The sequence below is a fragment of the Heterocephalus glaber genome, unplaced genomic scaffold (assembly GCF_053883595.1).
Source record: "Heterocephalus glaber isolate CG9 unplaced genomic scaffold, H.glaber_assembly_v1.0 deba00001429, whole genome shotgun sequence".
NCBI lineage: Eukaryota > Metazoa > Chordata > Mammalia > Rodentia > Bathyergidae > Heterocephalus > Heterocephalus glaber.
Window position 1 is genome coordinate 26058623 of NW_028258294.1, and position 16237 is coordinate 26074859.

At 34.8% G+C, this 16237-nt stretch overlaps 1 protein-coding gene across 4 annotated transcripts in view; it reads right to left on the reverse strand.

Annotated features, from left to right (window-relative positions):
- Rdx (radixin) overlaps positions 1 to 16237 on the reverse strand; it is a 94792-nt gene that overhangs the window by 35279 nt on the left and 43276 nt on the right. For all 4 annotated transcript variants that reach the window (XM_004856522.4, XM_021237911.2, XM_021237910.2 and 1 more), the window contains 5 exons: positions 13848 to 13931; positions 13504 to 13650; positions 10596 to 10692; positions 9461 to 9624; positions 4231 to 4361 (listed from right to left, as the gene is read on the reverse strand). In XM_004856522.4, the coding sequence (XP_004856579.1) occupies positions 4231 to 4361; positions 9461 to 9624; positions 10596 to 10692; positions 13504 to 13650; positions 13848 to 13931 (623 nt within the window). The remainder of the gene's footprint in view (positions 1 to 4230; positions 4362 to 9460; positions 9625 to 10595; positions 10693 to 13503; positions 13651 to 13847; positions 13932 to 16237) is intronic.

The window sequence follows — 16237 nt, forward strand, 5'->3', positions numbered from 1 at the left end:
GTATTCTGCTAGGTTAGGAAAACAAAGATTAAGCGTTTGGGATTACAAAAGTAGCCTAAGCTTGAGAGGACATGATTCTGAAAAGGAATAAACACAGAAGTGCCTGTCTAAAAATCTGCATGCTATTTTCCTTCAAGATGTTTGCCAATTCCCAAAATGCACATGTATGGAGTGACACACTAGGAAAACCAGAAGCAGCTAAAGAGCTAAACAGACTGACACGCTCTTACAGCTGTGAAATCAAAGGATGGCTATTGGGCCCTCTAAGACAACTCTTAGCTAAAAACATCATCTGAAAAATAAAAAGGTAACATCATCTGAAAAATAAAAAGGTAACACCATGGAATCAAAAATACTTGCAAATCATGTATCATTATCAGGAACTTGTGTACAGAATATAAAAGAACAACCCTTGTAATAATGACAAAAGATAACCCCATTGAAAAAAGGGTAGAAAATCTGAACATTTTTCAACTATATACATATGTTTGTGTGTGTATATATAGGCCAATAAGCACATGAAAAGATGCTCAACATCCTTAGACGTTAAGGAAATGCAAACCAAAACCATGAGAAACTATTTCAAATCCACTAGGATGACTACTACCCAAAAGACAGACATTAGCAAGTGTTAGTGAGCAATGTAGAATAATCATACATTGCTGGTGAGAATATAATTTAGAACAGTCACTTTAGAAACAACTTTGACAGCTTGTCAAAAAGTTGAAACAGAGTTAATACATCCCAGCAATTCTACTCCTTAGGTATATACCCAAAACAAATTAAAATATAACAACAGAAACCCGTATAGAGAGTTCATAACGTTATTCATAATAGTGGAACCAAGCCAAAAGTCCCTCAGTTGACATAAGAAAAAATAAAATGTAGCATATCCATAAAATGAAATGCTACAACACAAATGAATATTTAAAATAGGCTAAGAAGTCGGTCATAAAATCACATTTGTCATAATTCTATTTATATGAAGGGTCTGGGCAAACCTGAAGAAGAGTACATTAGCAACTGCTCACAGCTGGGAGAGCAGTACTGGGAAGAAATTATTGTGACCATTAATAGGGATGGGAATTCTTCTTATAGAGTGATGAAAATATCCTAAAATTGGTGACAATTGCACAACTCTGAACATTCTCAAAGTCATTAAATTATATGCTTTAAATGGGAGTTATATGGTATGTGAATTATATCTGAAAGCTATTAGAAAAAAAGACTAAACTTTATGATCATTTAAGTCAGAATGATATAAATCACAATGGGAATGAAAAATGGTTAGTGATAAAAGGAGTGCAGGGAATATTCTGTACAGTGGTACCTTGGTTCACAAACCTGATTCTTTCCACTATTCTAGTCACAAACTGAGTTGGACAAGAACCAAATCAAATTCAATGATTAGGTTCGATGTTGACCTTATGGGGAAATCTGATTTGGTTCTTATCCAGTTCAGTTTGCGGCCAGAATAGTGGAGAGAACAGAGTTCATGAACTGAGGTACCACTGTATACTGTTCTGGATAGTTATAGGAATAAACTCACTTTGTAAAAATAGCCATAGCCTCTAAGAGGCATGGCTATTACTCTATCAGTACCTCAATGAAAAAGTATATTGGTTTTTTAAAATATGAAATTAGGTGCCGCCTGCCACACAAGGTCCCGAGTTCAATCCCCAGTACCAAAAAAAAGAAAGAAATTAGGAACTTAAGGAAATTGAGAGGTAAAAATGATTTGCATAGTCATATGCTGAATTATTAACAGAAGAACTGTTCCTAGTTGGAAACATGTATATCTAAATGGATACCCTTTCCTACCCACAAGTACTACATTTGTATCAGAACATCATGCTTACCTCCCTTGTAGCAGTTAAAATTAGCTAAAATAATTTCATTATGTTTAGTTTATTACTGTCTTCCCTCAATAAACTGTTAAGTTCCACGAGAGCAGGGACCTTATATGTTCAGTGCTATATCCCCAATACTTACAATAGTGCTTAGTATATACAGGGTGCTTAGTTATTAAGTATCTAGAATGAATGGATGAAACTGGGCCTCAATAATTTTCTCTAGTTCGTTTTACTGAAGATGGGAATGGACTCTGAAATTTGTTGAAACAGTAACTAAATGCAGGTCTGGCTAAATCATTACCAATGTATCTTCAAGATGGTTAAAAACGGGCCAAGGATGTAGCACAGTGGCACCGCACCTGCCTGGCAAGCACATGGTCCTGAGTTCAATCCCTGGTACCAAAATTTTAAAAATGGTTAAAAAGGATAAATGAAGATAATGATGCATTACGGAACAATGGTTCTATTTAATGATTCACTTGTACTAATGACTTTGATAAAAAATTAAAATAATGAAGCAAAGTTCAAAAAATTACAAGTTAATCTACTAAGTATTATGATTTAAATATGGCCAAAGTTATGGCATTTGAATGAGAATTTAGCATAAATTGCAAGATGAACATTCAGATTTTAGAATAGCCTGGAAAAACTTTATTGGAGCAACAAAATGGATGTCCTTTGCCTTAAAGATGACTGCTTTGAAATTGTCTTGATAGAGATGTTTATATTCTTTCTTATGTTCTGTCTCCCTTACATTCTTCAGTGCTTGAGTTGTTTTTTTAATATGTAAATCATTAATATTTTTATTTTATAACCTAAATGAGATTGAAAACTTTATTAAGTAACTATTATCTCAGAAAAGGTGTTACGTAAATGAGAAAGTGCTATGATTCAATCTTTTCTTTAAATTCAACTAGTATATAAACATTTCTTTTTTAACATTCTTTTAGTACAATACAGAGTGTATGTGTATGGTGCTGGGAATGGAACTCAAGGCATGACATATGCTAGGCAAGCACTCTTACCACTGAGCTACAACACCCCCTCTACACCCCAATCCAGTTTATTTCAGCATTAAGTTTCATACTCCTGTATGCTATGTTTGTAGCCCTAGAATGTAGCATAAAGTAGGTATGTTATAAATGTCCAAGTCAGGTGTGGTGGCACTTGCTTATAATCCCAGCACTCGGGAGGCTGAGGGAGGAGGATCACCTCAAGTTCAAGGCCAGCCTAACTACATAGCGAGACCCTATCTCAAAAAAACCAGGTAATTTGATTTAAAAAGGCACCTGGAATGGTAGGTAGAAAGAGCACCAAAAAGGAATTCAAGAAACAAATTCTGCCTTTGAGTTCTGGTCTGCAGACAAATGTTTTACAACCCCTGGGCTTTGATCTCTAAGTCTTAATATCCTTGAGAAGCGAGGCTTCTAAGTCAGAGTAAAACCCAGTTTTTTCCCCCTCTAAATATTTCCAACCCTCTTAGAACTGGAATGATCAGCTAGCTGATAACGTTCCCCTCTGGGTATATGAAGAACATCTCCCCACTATAGGAGGCTCGATGAAGGAATGAAAACAAGTTTAAAACGTGAATGGCTAGTTATACTAGCTGCTGAGAAAGCAAGTGTTTACAAACAGTGTAGATTTCATACTGCTTATGAAGAAGCAAAACATTTTATTTTGTTCAATACATTTTTTTGTTCTCTTCAGAATTTTCTATGTGAAAATAGTATTTCCTATAGTTAACTTAGTGTGGGCCACACATGGAAAATCCTTTGTATCCTTTCCATATACTGAAGCATTTTGGTTACATACTGCCTAGGAATAAGATCTTCCAAACACATTACCAAAACCAAGGAAAAAGAATTACATGCCTCTGTGTGTGTGTGTGTGTATTATTTTTTTCAGCAGTGCTAGGGTCAAAGCAAGGGGCTCTCACATGCTAAGTAAGTCCTCTATTACTGAGCTATACCTCCATCCTGTGGTATGCTTTCTAATGCACTGAAATTGTGTCTTTTTTTATGGTGAGAAAAGCTGAAAATGTTTCAAACTACTTAAATATCCATAAAGTACTTGATAAATCCTTCTGTTTAAAAGCCATAAAGTACTGAATATGTGGTTTTATTTATTGAACCCTGAACAGTATAAATTCAATCAATACAGTCATTTACAATATACAGTAGGAATACACGTTAAAAAGTTTTTGTGTGATAAAAGGAAATACCTAGCTCTGTAAAACTGAATATACCTTACTCAAACATGTTTATGACATGATTCTAACTAGCAACTTGGCAATTAAGTGCAACTGTCTAATAATAACAATGAAATACTGTCTGACAAAAAAGCAATAATTCTGAAAAAGCAAGAAAAACCCTTTTACCTTTTTGGGCTTTCATTGTCTGTTCTTCAATTTGCCTTAGACGTTCCATTAGCTCTTCCTTTTCACGTTCTATTCTTTCCTTTTCTTTTTCTGCTATTTCTCTTTTCTTCTTTTCATTCTCTAACTGTGCCCTTAGAATGAATTGCAATTTCTATGTTAGAAATAAATATATCATTTGTGTAAAACCTAAGTACTTATGAGTTGACTAAGAACAAACTATAGCACATTATATTCAATTCTGTCCAAAGTATGCTATAGTTAGAAATACAGGACTATGCTGTTACATACACTCATATGTATACATATATACCTGTGATAGGATCCAAATATTTCTTACTGTGCAGTCAAAATCAAGGTAAGAGATAACTATTGGGGGGGGTGCCAGGGATTGAACTTGGGACCTTGCGCTTGCCAGGCAGGCGGCGGAACCACTGAGCTAAATCCCCAGCCCCTTAACTATTTTAAAGTTATTAAAAACTTAGCTGAGCACACACTTAAAATCCCAGCTACTTGGAAGGCTGAGTCAGGAGAATCACAAGTTTGAGACCAGCCTGGGCAATTCAGTGGGATGCTGGGTCAAAATTTTTAAAAAGGCTTGGACATAACTCAGCATTCCCTGGGTTTAATCACCAGTACCAGTGGGGGTGGGGAGATGTTACGAACTTGTTTTTAAGGCAGACTTGAATAGGGAAAAAAGAATTTGGTGATTTATCACTTGCACAGAGGAAGAACTGACAACAAATTATGTGTCAGCATCATAAGAATTAACTGCACAGGTATGACAGAAGAAAAGGCCTTCTTTAGATTCAGGAATCCTCTACTGGGGAAATAACAAAGCCTTGAAAGGAACACAGAAAAGCAAGCACCATAAACAGGAAAAGAGCCTGAAAGGCAACAATTTTCAATCAATAATGAATTCAGGTTTAATTTCTAGGGTAGTATCCATTTATACCTACACAAGATGACAAATCAGTTTTATCTCCTTCAATGATTCTATTAGAATGATAGTAGGTGTCTAATGCTGTTAAAAAAGATAATCATCAGAGTTTGGTGGGAAAAAAATGCTTTGATCATTTAGTTGCATTTACTATGGGCCAGAGGAGATCATTATATATATATCTGAGCTCATTCATCAAACATCTAAAAGCTTACGATGGGTCAGACGAGAAACTGTGTTACTTATAATAAGTTTAATCCATATTCAGATCACTACAATGAGACTTCTTTTTTCATTTAAAAATATCAATTATTATTTCATCTCTAACATTTCTTTAATAGTCCACAAAATGGTATCGTTGCCATCTAGTGTCAATTCTGGATTTCAAGCACTAAACCTCATTTCCAATCTCTCATAAACTTAAGAGCACAGTTTTACTATCAAAGTATTTCTTCCCTACTTCTTACACTTACATTTTAAAGTTCCTGCAGATCCTGGATATACAGTCTGGTGACACTGTGGTACACCAAACCAACAGCTAAGTTTAAGGGTCACTATACTTCTTGCTGGTTCAATGAATTCTCACGTCACTTAAGAACTAAGGGCCTGGGGCTCCTTCATGCCAGAGAAGCTCCACTTTGATTCTCGAGTTCCCTATGGGTATTTTTTTCAACACCTAAGAGAAAAAGCCAAAAACCCTGGGTCTTGGGCTCACCTCTTTATACTTATATAAAGCATACACAGGCAAACAAAGACATTTTAAGGAGCAGGAAGTTCTACCACAGAAGACTTGAATGATAAAAACTTAAGGGAATGTTTTCATTTTCTAGTTTCCTTGGCCAAAAGGGCCAAGCACTGTAATTTTTGAGTAACTGTTAGTATGAGCAAAAACTACTTTCCACAACATGGTGTCTGCCACCGGAGGATACTGGTTAATTAACCTACTACAACCAATTCCAAACTCTTCACAGTGACATCCAATGCTGCTACAGATGCCCTAAAATAGCTACCTTTTTCTCCTAGTGCCACAACACTTCTGGAGGACTCATAGTGTAAATGACATCTCAAGACCTAAAGGTTACAATCAATATACTCAAAGCCTTACAAGGCTAGCTCTGATATACACGACCCTTTCTGGGGATGGGTGCTGGTTTTATTTAGCTTTTCTCTACTGATGTTTCATGAAGAGGACAGAGATGTGGACAAGGAAAAAATACTAAATGGAACCTGACCATAATCAAGTTGGGGGAAAAAATTACATTCCTACTGGAAAAATGGAATAAGTATAGAGAAGACATTTAACCTGATAATAAGTCTCACATCCTTAACTCTTTTGCCTATAGCCATCACTAGTTAATACTTCATTCAACACACATGCCTTCAGCTCTCCACATCACTTTGTGATAGTTTTTGTAGACCTGTCTTGTCTCAGTGATAAAACTGGAAGATCTTGCTTCTCCCCTGCATCCTGTTCACTGGGGAGAACTAACTTGCTGCATTTACTAGTTCCTCGGCATGCCATGCATATTCTTAGCTCTTCACATTTGTTAATGCTAGCTTCCTCTTCAGAACATTTCTTCCTTACTGTCTAACCTTCAAGCCTTGGTCAAGTCCTGCTCCCCACCCCCCAGGAACCTTAGGATTATATTTTTATTCAGAGTTTGAGTTTCGAAATACTCATTTCACCCAGTTCTGTTTCAAAGACATACATACCATTAGTAAACTATCTGTATTAACATGTAAAAATAAACTAGAATACTTTTCAAAGAATATCAAATGGAAGGCTGGGGATTTAGCTCAGTGGTTCCAGCGCCTGCCTCGCAAGCACAAGGTCCCGAATGTGATCCCTGGTACCAAAAAAAAAAGGAATATCAAATGGACCTAATTACATTTTCTTAAGTAAATATTAAGAACTAATATTTAGCTCAGACTATGTATTAAATAATTATAAAAGCTACTATTTAATATATAACAGGTTCTCTTCTAAACTCCTGTACAGCTGAGCTGTGTCATTATTTCTTATAAAAACCCTTGAAGGTAAGAATATTTTCCTATTAAGAGCCAAAAAACCTAGTTACAAGGCTTATGTTCTTTGTGCCATTACAAATAATCTCTCACAGCTGACCTACCACTGGCACATGGCTATCTGGTTCTAAATTATAAACTTGAGGCTCTCATTTTTAAATTTTGGTAACAGTTTTAGCCATAGAAAAACATATTCGATTTGGATAAAAATAAGGGCAAAGCCTATAAGGTCATTTTCAAAACCACAAAGAATCAGTTATAAGGATGATGAGAACATATGGCCACACATATCAACATATTGTAAGGAAAGAGGCTTCCTTTCTGACCTTTCCTTACTACTAGTCTTGCTCCAGAAAGTCAAGCAGGCACACCTCTAAGCATTTTCCCAAATATGTCTGCTGGTTACTTTACTAGTGAGCCTGACCAAAATGTTTACACATACACAGCTGCCATTTCTCTCTCAGACCTGTAAAGCTGGAAATAAATGAAGACCTAGCATGCCAATCACTAGGTAGCTAGGATAATAAAATTAGTGAATTCCTACTCTGTATAAAGCAGGCAATAAATGCTTATGATGAGAAGTTGTAAAATGTATCCAAGAGAGGAGCTGTGGATTATTTACACCAAAGAAGAAACTTAAGTCTGTTTAGGCCTTAGAGTGAGTAAAATATAACACAATCACCATATGGTACTAATTAAGCCACAGAGCACTCTCTCTGTGCTGAGAAATAAAAGACATATGAACAAGAAGGTAAATAATACATCAACATTATGGACAAAGAAACAGTCAAGACATCTGGGGTGGTATTAGATATAGGAACTGCATAGAAACTAACTTTTCACAGAACTCATGGTACTGTAGAAAACCTTGGGAGACAATATAAGCTTTAAGGAGAAGATGATTTTTAAAAATAAAGACTAAGGCTGGAAGTGGTGGCTCACACCTATGATCTCAGGACTCAGGAGGCTGAGGCAGGAAGATTGCTGTTTGAGGCCAGCCTAGGCTACAAAGTGAGTTCAAGGCCAGCCTGAATTATAAAAGCCTAACTCTGCCTCAAAAAAACAAAAACTATAAGAATGTATAGAAAATTAATTAAAGACATTTTAAAAAAAAATTATACAGGAACACAAAAGCAAGAACTTTAACAAGGCCTGTGCTACAGCACAGGAGTGTCAGTGAACAGAAGGGAGCCCTCCTAGACTAAAACCCAAGAAGTGGCTGGGGAGTGCTGCTTATAAAGTGTACAATGTACAAGACTGTAAAACTGGAACCACAATGTAACCAAAGGACACATGAGAGCAATAAAAAAGGACAGTGCCCAAAGTAACAATCCAATTTAGTTTCTCTGGTAATAGGATCACGAATTACTGAAAAGCTTCACGCCCATATAAAAACTGTTAAGTCTCTAGAGCAGTTTGAGTTAATACTACAAAAGAAGTAAAATTAATGCCTGAATTACCATAACATTTAAAAAAGAATTAAATACAAAGACTAGAAGGTTTATAATAAGCAGAGGCCCTATTAAATTACTAGATACAAATCATGTAATTTCCAAAATATGTGTATTCACTGGCCTCAATTTTGGGTTTGTTTTTTAAAAACCTATTCTTCTTATTTTGTTCTACAAAGACTTCCTCAAGGATAGTTAGAAATTTTTTTCAAATAAAGCATGAAGTCTAAATGAGTCTAGAATCAGATTTGAGAGTTATGTTATTGGACCCAGTAAGATGGTTCCAAAGTCCATAAAGATTTTACTCAGTATCATTTCATTTTTTAAATTCTCAATTCTAATATATTTATATTGGTATCTTATTTAAGTCCAAGAAAAAGAGTCCAAAAAAATCAGTAGCTTTAGCAAAGATTACTGTTTTCCTACTCTACAACAGTGACTTTTTGTTGAGTTCTATAATATCACCAATATTGTTTCAGTGTTTTTCAGTGCAATCATATTCTGAAAAATTAAGTATGTCACAAGCAAAACAAAGTGAATTTTTCTAACTAGTGTGTCAGTAAAAAGCATGTCTGATAAAAGAAAAGCGTATCTGTGAAGTTATGAAAAGCTATTTTCTCAGAAATACCTGTCAAAGATCTCTACCTTGAAAATTATACATACTCATTTTAAGAGGATAGTGGAATAATACTTCCAGTTTTAATACATGAAAGTAAAGTAATTATCTAAAATTAGGGCACTTAATGAAACTGAGCAATCTTTACATTTTAGAGAGCTTACTCCCATCAATTAAAAATGAAAGGTTATAAATTCATACCTTTCCAACTGCTTCTGGTGTTTCTCCTCCCTAGCCTGAGCCTTCATCTGTTGCACTTCAATAGTATCAGGCTTCCTCCTTCGCATGTATAGTTCATGGTTTCCCATACATAAGGCCAAAATCCGCTTATTGATTCTCAAACGAGGTGCATAAAAAACAAAATCCTAAACATAAAACATTCTGAATTTAAAATCTCAAAGATAATGGCTTTCACAACAATCTACTGAATATCAACATTAGGAACGAATTCTGTCATATTACATATGGCTTAAAAATCATTAAATCATAACTCCAATTCAGTATGATACACTTTTATGTAACCAATTTCTCACCCGCCTCATACCTCCAGTTTTGTAATGAGGTTAATATCTTATCCTCTCAATGCATTTGTTTTGTACTTGTTTTTCTTCACCTAAGTAACTATGAACACCTATTCCCTACACCTTTCTTTGCTTTGTTTTAAAAATGCCACTAATTCAAAATAGTTACTTGTTCATAGCTTTTTAACCTAGGAATGTTTTCCAAATTTTTGTAATTTCAATCCACAGACAGAATACCAGAGTAAACTTGACTTTAAATTTTAAATATATATTCAAATAAAAGCCAAGGCTTCAAGTTATAAAAATAAAAGTTCATGCCAGGAGTGGTGGCACATGCTTGTAATCCCAGCACCTAGGAGGCAAGAGGCAGGAAGATCATTTCAAATTCAAGGCCAGCCTGAACTACATAGTGAGTTCCAAGCCAGCCTGAACTACACAGACTCTGTCTTAAAACCATGAATGAATGAATGAACGAATTCATAATGCAAAACTATAAACAGTTAATTCAGAATAGGGCTACTTCCACTGCATTCAAGCCACCAATAAAATTTTTAAAACTGCTTCTTAGGAATGGTGACTGTTCCTAATAAATATTATTTCATAAATGAATCTCAGCTAAAATAAAATGCTTTTTATATCTTGTAAAAACTTTTAAGATCTTGTATCTTTCAATAACAGTGTTATTTTATCATAGGGAAACTTTGGAAAGAGAATGTTTCTCAGAATCAGTTCAATAAATGGTCATTCTTCAAGCAATATCATAGGAAAGTAGCAAAAATTTAAACAATACATAAAACATTAAAATTTTTACTTACAGGTGCCTTTTTGTCTATTGGCTTTATAACAAATTTTTTGTCATTAAATGAAATATTTCTGATTTCACTCCAAGGAAAGCCAATTTTAGGTGTTAACCTAAAAAAATAAAAAAGTGTATTCCTTAAATTAAAGCCAAGAAAACAGTACAAAAAAATAGTAACTTTCTGGGGGCCAGCTTATCTGACCATAATCCTAGATTTTCAAAATATATTAACTTATTCATAATATATAGTCATCATTCAAAAGAAATCTAATAAACATATAAAATAAAGTCAAATATTTCATAAATGCATTATGACCCTTTAAAAGCATTATGCTTATTTTCTTAAAATTACCTAGAAAAAATCATCTGGCAACTGGTATAGAAGTGAACCTCTTGGGGTTATTTAGCACTACTTCTACTTAATTTAAAAAGGTTTGGATATATGCCCATACTAAAGGTGCTAAATTTTCAATACATCTTAAAAGGATTAATTTTATAGTATATGAATTATATCTCAATAAAAAGTTTTAAACATTCATATACATGAATGGCTAGATAAATGGCAGAGCTAGAACTCAAACTCTAAGACTATATAATAACCCCTTTTTACCATCATACTCACAAAGATACAGAGAATCAGATTGGGATAAGTAATTCTGTTTCTGCTTTTTCATATATTTTACTGATTGAGACTATTATTTCACTGTGTATCCATCAAATGCCTCACCATCACCTCCTAATCACAAGAGTAAAAACTGTGACAGCTACACTGGCCAAAGATATCTTTCAGACTTCTGATACAGCAGGAATCCCTGCCAATTTATACTACACTTTTAATGCTTGAGCAAGCAGGTCATATAACACAGCAAATTATTTTTTCTATATAAAACATTCTTTACTCAATATGCATGTGGTACACTGTCTTATAATGGCCACTAAGATAAATCAAAGTAATCTGCTTAAAAAGGAGGCTGTGGGAACACATTACTTTTAGGGCAATAAATACTTTACTACGTTTATGTGCTACTTTAAAAAAATTCTAAAAAAAGTGCCTCATATAATTTTCAAAACAGTTTTCTGAGATGATGCTGGAAATCAACACAAAAATTTTAAAAAGGGCAAACAGATTCAATCCATAAAAATTAGTCTTGAAGGGCTGGGGATTTAGCTCAGTGGTTCCACCACCTGCCTCACAAGTCCTGAGTTCATTCCCCAGTACCAAAAAAAAATTAGTCTTGAAATAATCTTTTAAAAAATGGTTTTTCGGGCTGGGGATTTAGCTCAGTGGTTTTGCCGCCTGTCTCAAAAGTGCAAGGACCCAAGTTCAATCCCCAGTATGGGAAAGAAAAAAAAAAAAGGTTTTTTTTCTGAATATATCATTCTGACTTGTTCTATAATATAATGGAGTAAGATCTGTGTCAGGAGCAATGCTACATAATTTCAGGGTAAAATCATTTGCTTAGCCTAGTTCTCTTGCCTACAGCCCAGCTACAGAGTAACTCCAGTTTGGCCTCTGGTCCCAACTGAGACTTCAGTGATCCAGTGATGCTGTGATTCTCCAGGACAAGAAACATCCTGGGAGCTGAAAACATCCTGGAAGAACAAACATCTGCTCAGTTCCTCATTGTTCTTGGACTGTTAACATCTTGTTTACCCAGGATGTACTGAACTCTCTGCAAGCCTTTTGTTACACCTTGTTTATCCCAATGTGAACTATTGAACTCTTATTTCATTTGTTACATTTGTTTCTCCCGATGTACTGAATAAAAGGTGCAGTAAACTGGGGGCTTTTGTCTTTGCTGCCCAGAACAGCACTGATCAGACCCAAAGCTCAGCTTCTTCTCAGTCTCATTTTTCTACCTTTCCTGTAATTTGCTGTGTGCTGCCGTGGCTCGCAGGAGACCAAGACTCACTGCAGAGGTTCTGGTAATGTCCCCTTCCCCTGTTCCCTACAGATCTGTAAAATTCTTTTTTTGGAATCATTACATATGCTTTGGAATATATATTTTAATAGATACATGTATATGAAAGCTAGAATAATGGAACCAATGCAGAATAAAGAATACTGTAACACCTTAGGAAAAGGCTTTACCTAGTACAAACTTGACTGCTTTCGTGGTCTGGCAATAGTAGGAGGTATAAGAAACTGTACTTATTTCTAAAAAGGGCTCTAAGAATCTAGTATATTTTATACAGTTTTATATACATAATACGCTGTTTTTATATTTAGCATATATATGTATATATACAAAAAGTATTGATGAATTTTATATATATATAAAGTAATAAGCCAGTCAATTGCAAAATATAGCTACACTGTTCACTATGCTTAATATAGGGATAGTCTACTGATGTTCAAAATTTTCAAAATAATTCGATAAGTGTTTTTAAAAAATGTGTTTCAAAATGCAATAAACATACCTCCATTAACTTCATTTTCCTATTGCTTCTGGTTTCTTATAGAAACTTCAATCTCAGCCTATTGGTCAGGCATAATAAAATGTAAGGAATAGTTTTTAACCTACTGAGGGAATCTTTTATTAAAATTTTGGCAGTACTGGGGATTCAAACCCAGAGCTAGGCAAGTGGTCTGCTACCACTAAACTATACCCCCAGCCCTGAGGGAAAAGATTTTAACTAAGTTACTATACATAACTCCCAAAAGATAAAGAGGCAAACTTCGACGAAAAGTATCATCCTACTTGATGAATACACTGAGAAGTACAACTGGAAACTGCAAAGTGTCAATAAGAAAATGGAAATACAGTACCTAACAGTCTGTGACATTAACAAATCTTTTAATGTGAGGGAAAAAAACTACGAAGGGTAATGAAGACAAGAAATATCTTTTACAAACAATATAATGTGTAAAATGTTTAAATTAGTGAATGATGACTAGTTTACTATGTAACTAATTTACTTACTTGTCATCATGTTCATAAATATTCAGACCCAAAGCATCAACGCCTAGCCACAATTCAGTACCCTTTTTATTTTTTATTTCAAAATAGTTGACACCGTACATTTCTAGATCTTGTGCAATCTTCAAGTATTCCATCATTGAATCTTCCCTGTTGAAATAACACACTTAAGTATCTAAACATTAAAAGTGCAAAAATACCTAGGATTAAAATTTAGTACTTTTACATTTATTCATACACGTCAAATGATTTAGTGATAATCTGATGTAATACTAAATATCAGAACTTTGAAAAATAAAAATACTTTTAACTTGAAAAAAATACATACAAAACAGTCACCCAACTACCTTAGCATTCCCCTATGTTCTTCATGCCAGTTTTGTATTCTTTCTTCCCACTGTTCTTTTGTCAGTTTGTGTTGTTCCAAAACACTAAAAGGGGGAAAAAATCTGTTATACCTTTATGATTCAAAATTAATATTCTTTTAAAAGTTTAGAACTATTTTGTTAATTTGGCTGTCATACAATCAATATACATGGCAAAACTGCATAAACTACATAAACTCAATGAGTGCATGTAAAATTGACAAAATCTGAATAAGATGAGTGGACTGTGTCAATATCATATCTTGGTTACAATACTGAGCTACAATTATACAAGATGTTACCATTTTAAAAGGCTGGGAGAAGGATACATGGAATCTATCATTTTTTAATAATAGTATCTGAGCCTGGCATGGTGGCCCATACCTATGATTTCAGGACTTGGGAGGCTGAGGCAGGAGGACTGCCATGAGTCTGGGACCAGCCAGGGCTAAATAGAGAGCTAGCCCGAACTATACAACGAGGCCCTATCTCAAAACCAAATAAAATATATGTATGTAAAATAGCATCTGAATCTATAATTACCTCAAAGTAAAACTAGCTTGAATTATTTAAAATAATACCTTAATTATTGCTATTGTAAAGATAGTTTATAGGAATTCAAATGTTTGTAATGAATAAATAAATTGAATTCTTAAAATGGCTTTCTTTTTTGGGGTTTTTTTTTGGAATAGGGCCTCACTCTGTAGTTCAGGTTGGCCTTAAACTCACTATGTAGCTCAGGCTGGCCTCAAACACACAGCGGTCTTCCTGCCTCAGCCTCCCAAGTGCTGGGATTACAGGCACGCACTATCCTATCTGCGTTGGCTTTCCCACTTTTAATATAGAAAATTAAAGAATAGACTACAATTCTTGGGCCTAATTACCCCTCAAATTACATACTAGTTTCTTTTGTATCCTCCCAGTGTTCACTACTCAAATGCAAACAAATACCACCATTCTTATTTTCTGTATTTTAACACAAAATCAGGAAAGTCAAGATGCTTATACTTTATGCTCTACACATTACAGATTGATTTTGATTGTCTTTGTGCCAATAAAAATTGGTCACTTTTCTTTAGCAATGAATCCTTACACCCTACTATGGTATTAAAATACTGTTGTTTTACTTGGTAAAAAGTTTTCATGAAACCCAGGGATTTGTCTGTATAAAAAAATCTTAAGGTTGGAATCTTCCCTGGACAAGTTATACACAACTTAAAATGGATTTTTTTAATGAAGTCTGATCATTATGTTTTTATTACCCATTGCTACTTTCTCTATGCATCTACTTTCAGGCTCTTGCTTTTGGAGAGAGAAATTTTGTCCCTGCACTTATATTTTCTCCTGTTTGTCTGTATACTCTCTAGCTGTCTTACCTCAGATTGATAAGCATGCAATCAGCTACAGACTCATCACCTAGGGTAACCATTATATGGCCAATGGTAACACTGGAGAAGTCCTCCATAATGCATAAATATGTGTCATTCTCCCCCTTTTTGAAGAAACAAGTCTAGAAATCCATCCATATCTTTTTACCCCTAGAGTATTCATTTCTTTTTCAGAACCTTGTGAGCATCATCCACATTCACTAACTGTAATTTTTATACTTGTCATCCAGTGCCCCTAGTCCACCATGATCTGGCTTCAATCTGGAACACATAGCAGTTTCTATTGAAACTGCTCTTACTAAGGTCACTACCAATTTCTAATTCTAACAGATACTTAGATACTATCTGACAGTGCTGATCATATTCTCTCCTTAAAATATTCTTTTACCTTGGCTTCCATGATGTAACATTCCTCTAATATTATTTTGAATCACCGGTCATTTTATACAGGAATCCCTTTCTTCTGCACTTAAATACTGAGATCAAACAACATGTTCTAAAGTCACTGCTTACTCAATTCACTACTTTAAAAAAAATCTGAGATAACTGGGCACATGCCTGTAGCTCTAGCACTTAAGAGGTTGAGGCACGATCTCATAAGCCCAGGAATTCAAGATCAGTCTTGACAACATAGTAAGATCCTGCATCAAAACAAACAAAAAAGCAAAGTCAAAGAATTTTGACTTTGAATAATATCAAAACCAGAATATTTCTACAGTTTGTCCTTACCATAACTCATGTTGAGGCTTTGTCCCCAATATAACAGCACTGATAGGTGGTGGGACCTTCAAGAACTTGGATTAAGAAGAGTAAAAAACCTCTTTCCAGGTTCTAAAAGATCTCAATGTACTTTTTGTGTGTGTGTGGTACCAGGAATGGAACTCAGGATTTGGAGCTTGCCAGGCAGGCGCCGTGGCACTGAGCTACATCCCTGGCCCCTCAGTGTACTTTTCAATATCAGGAACATGTGGTTACCAGAGTTTA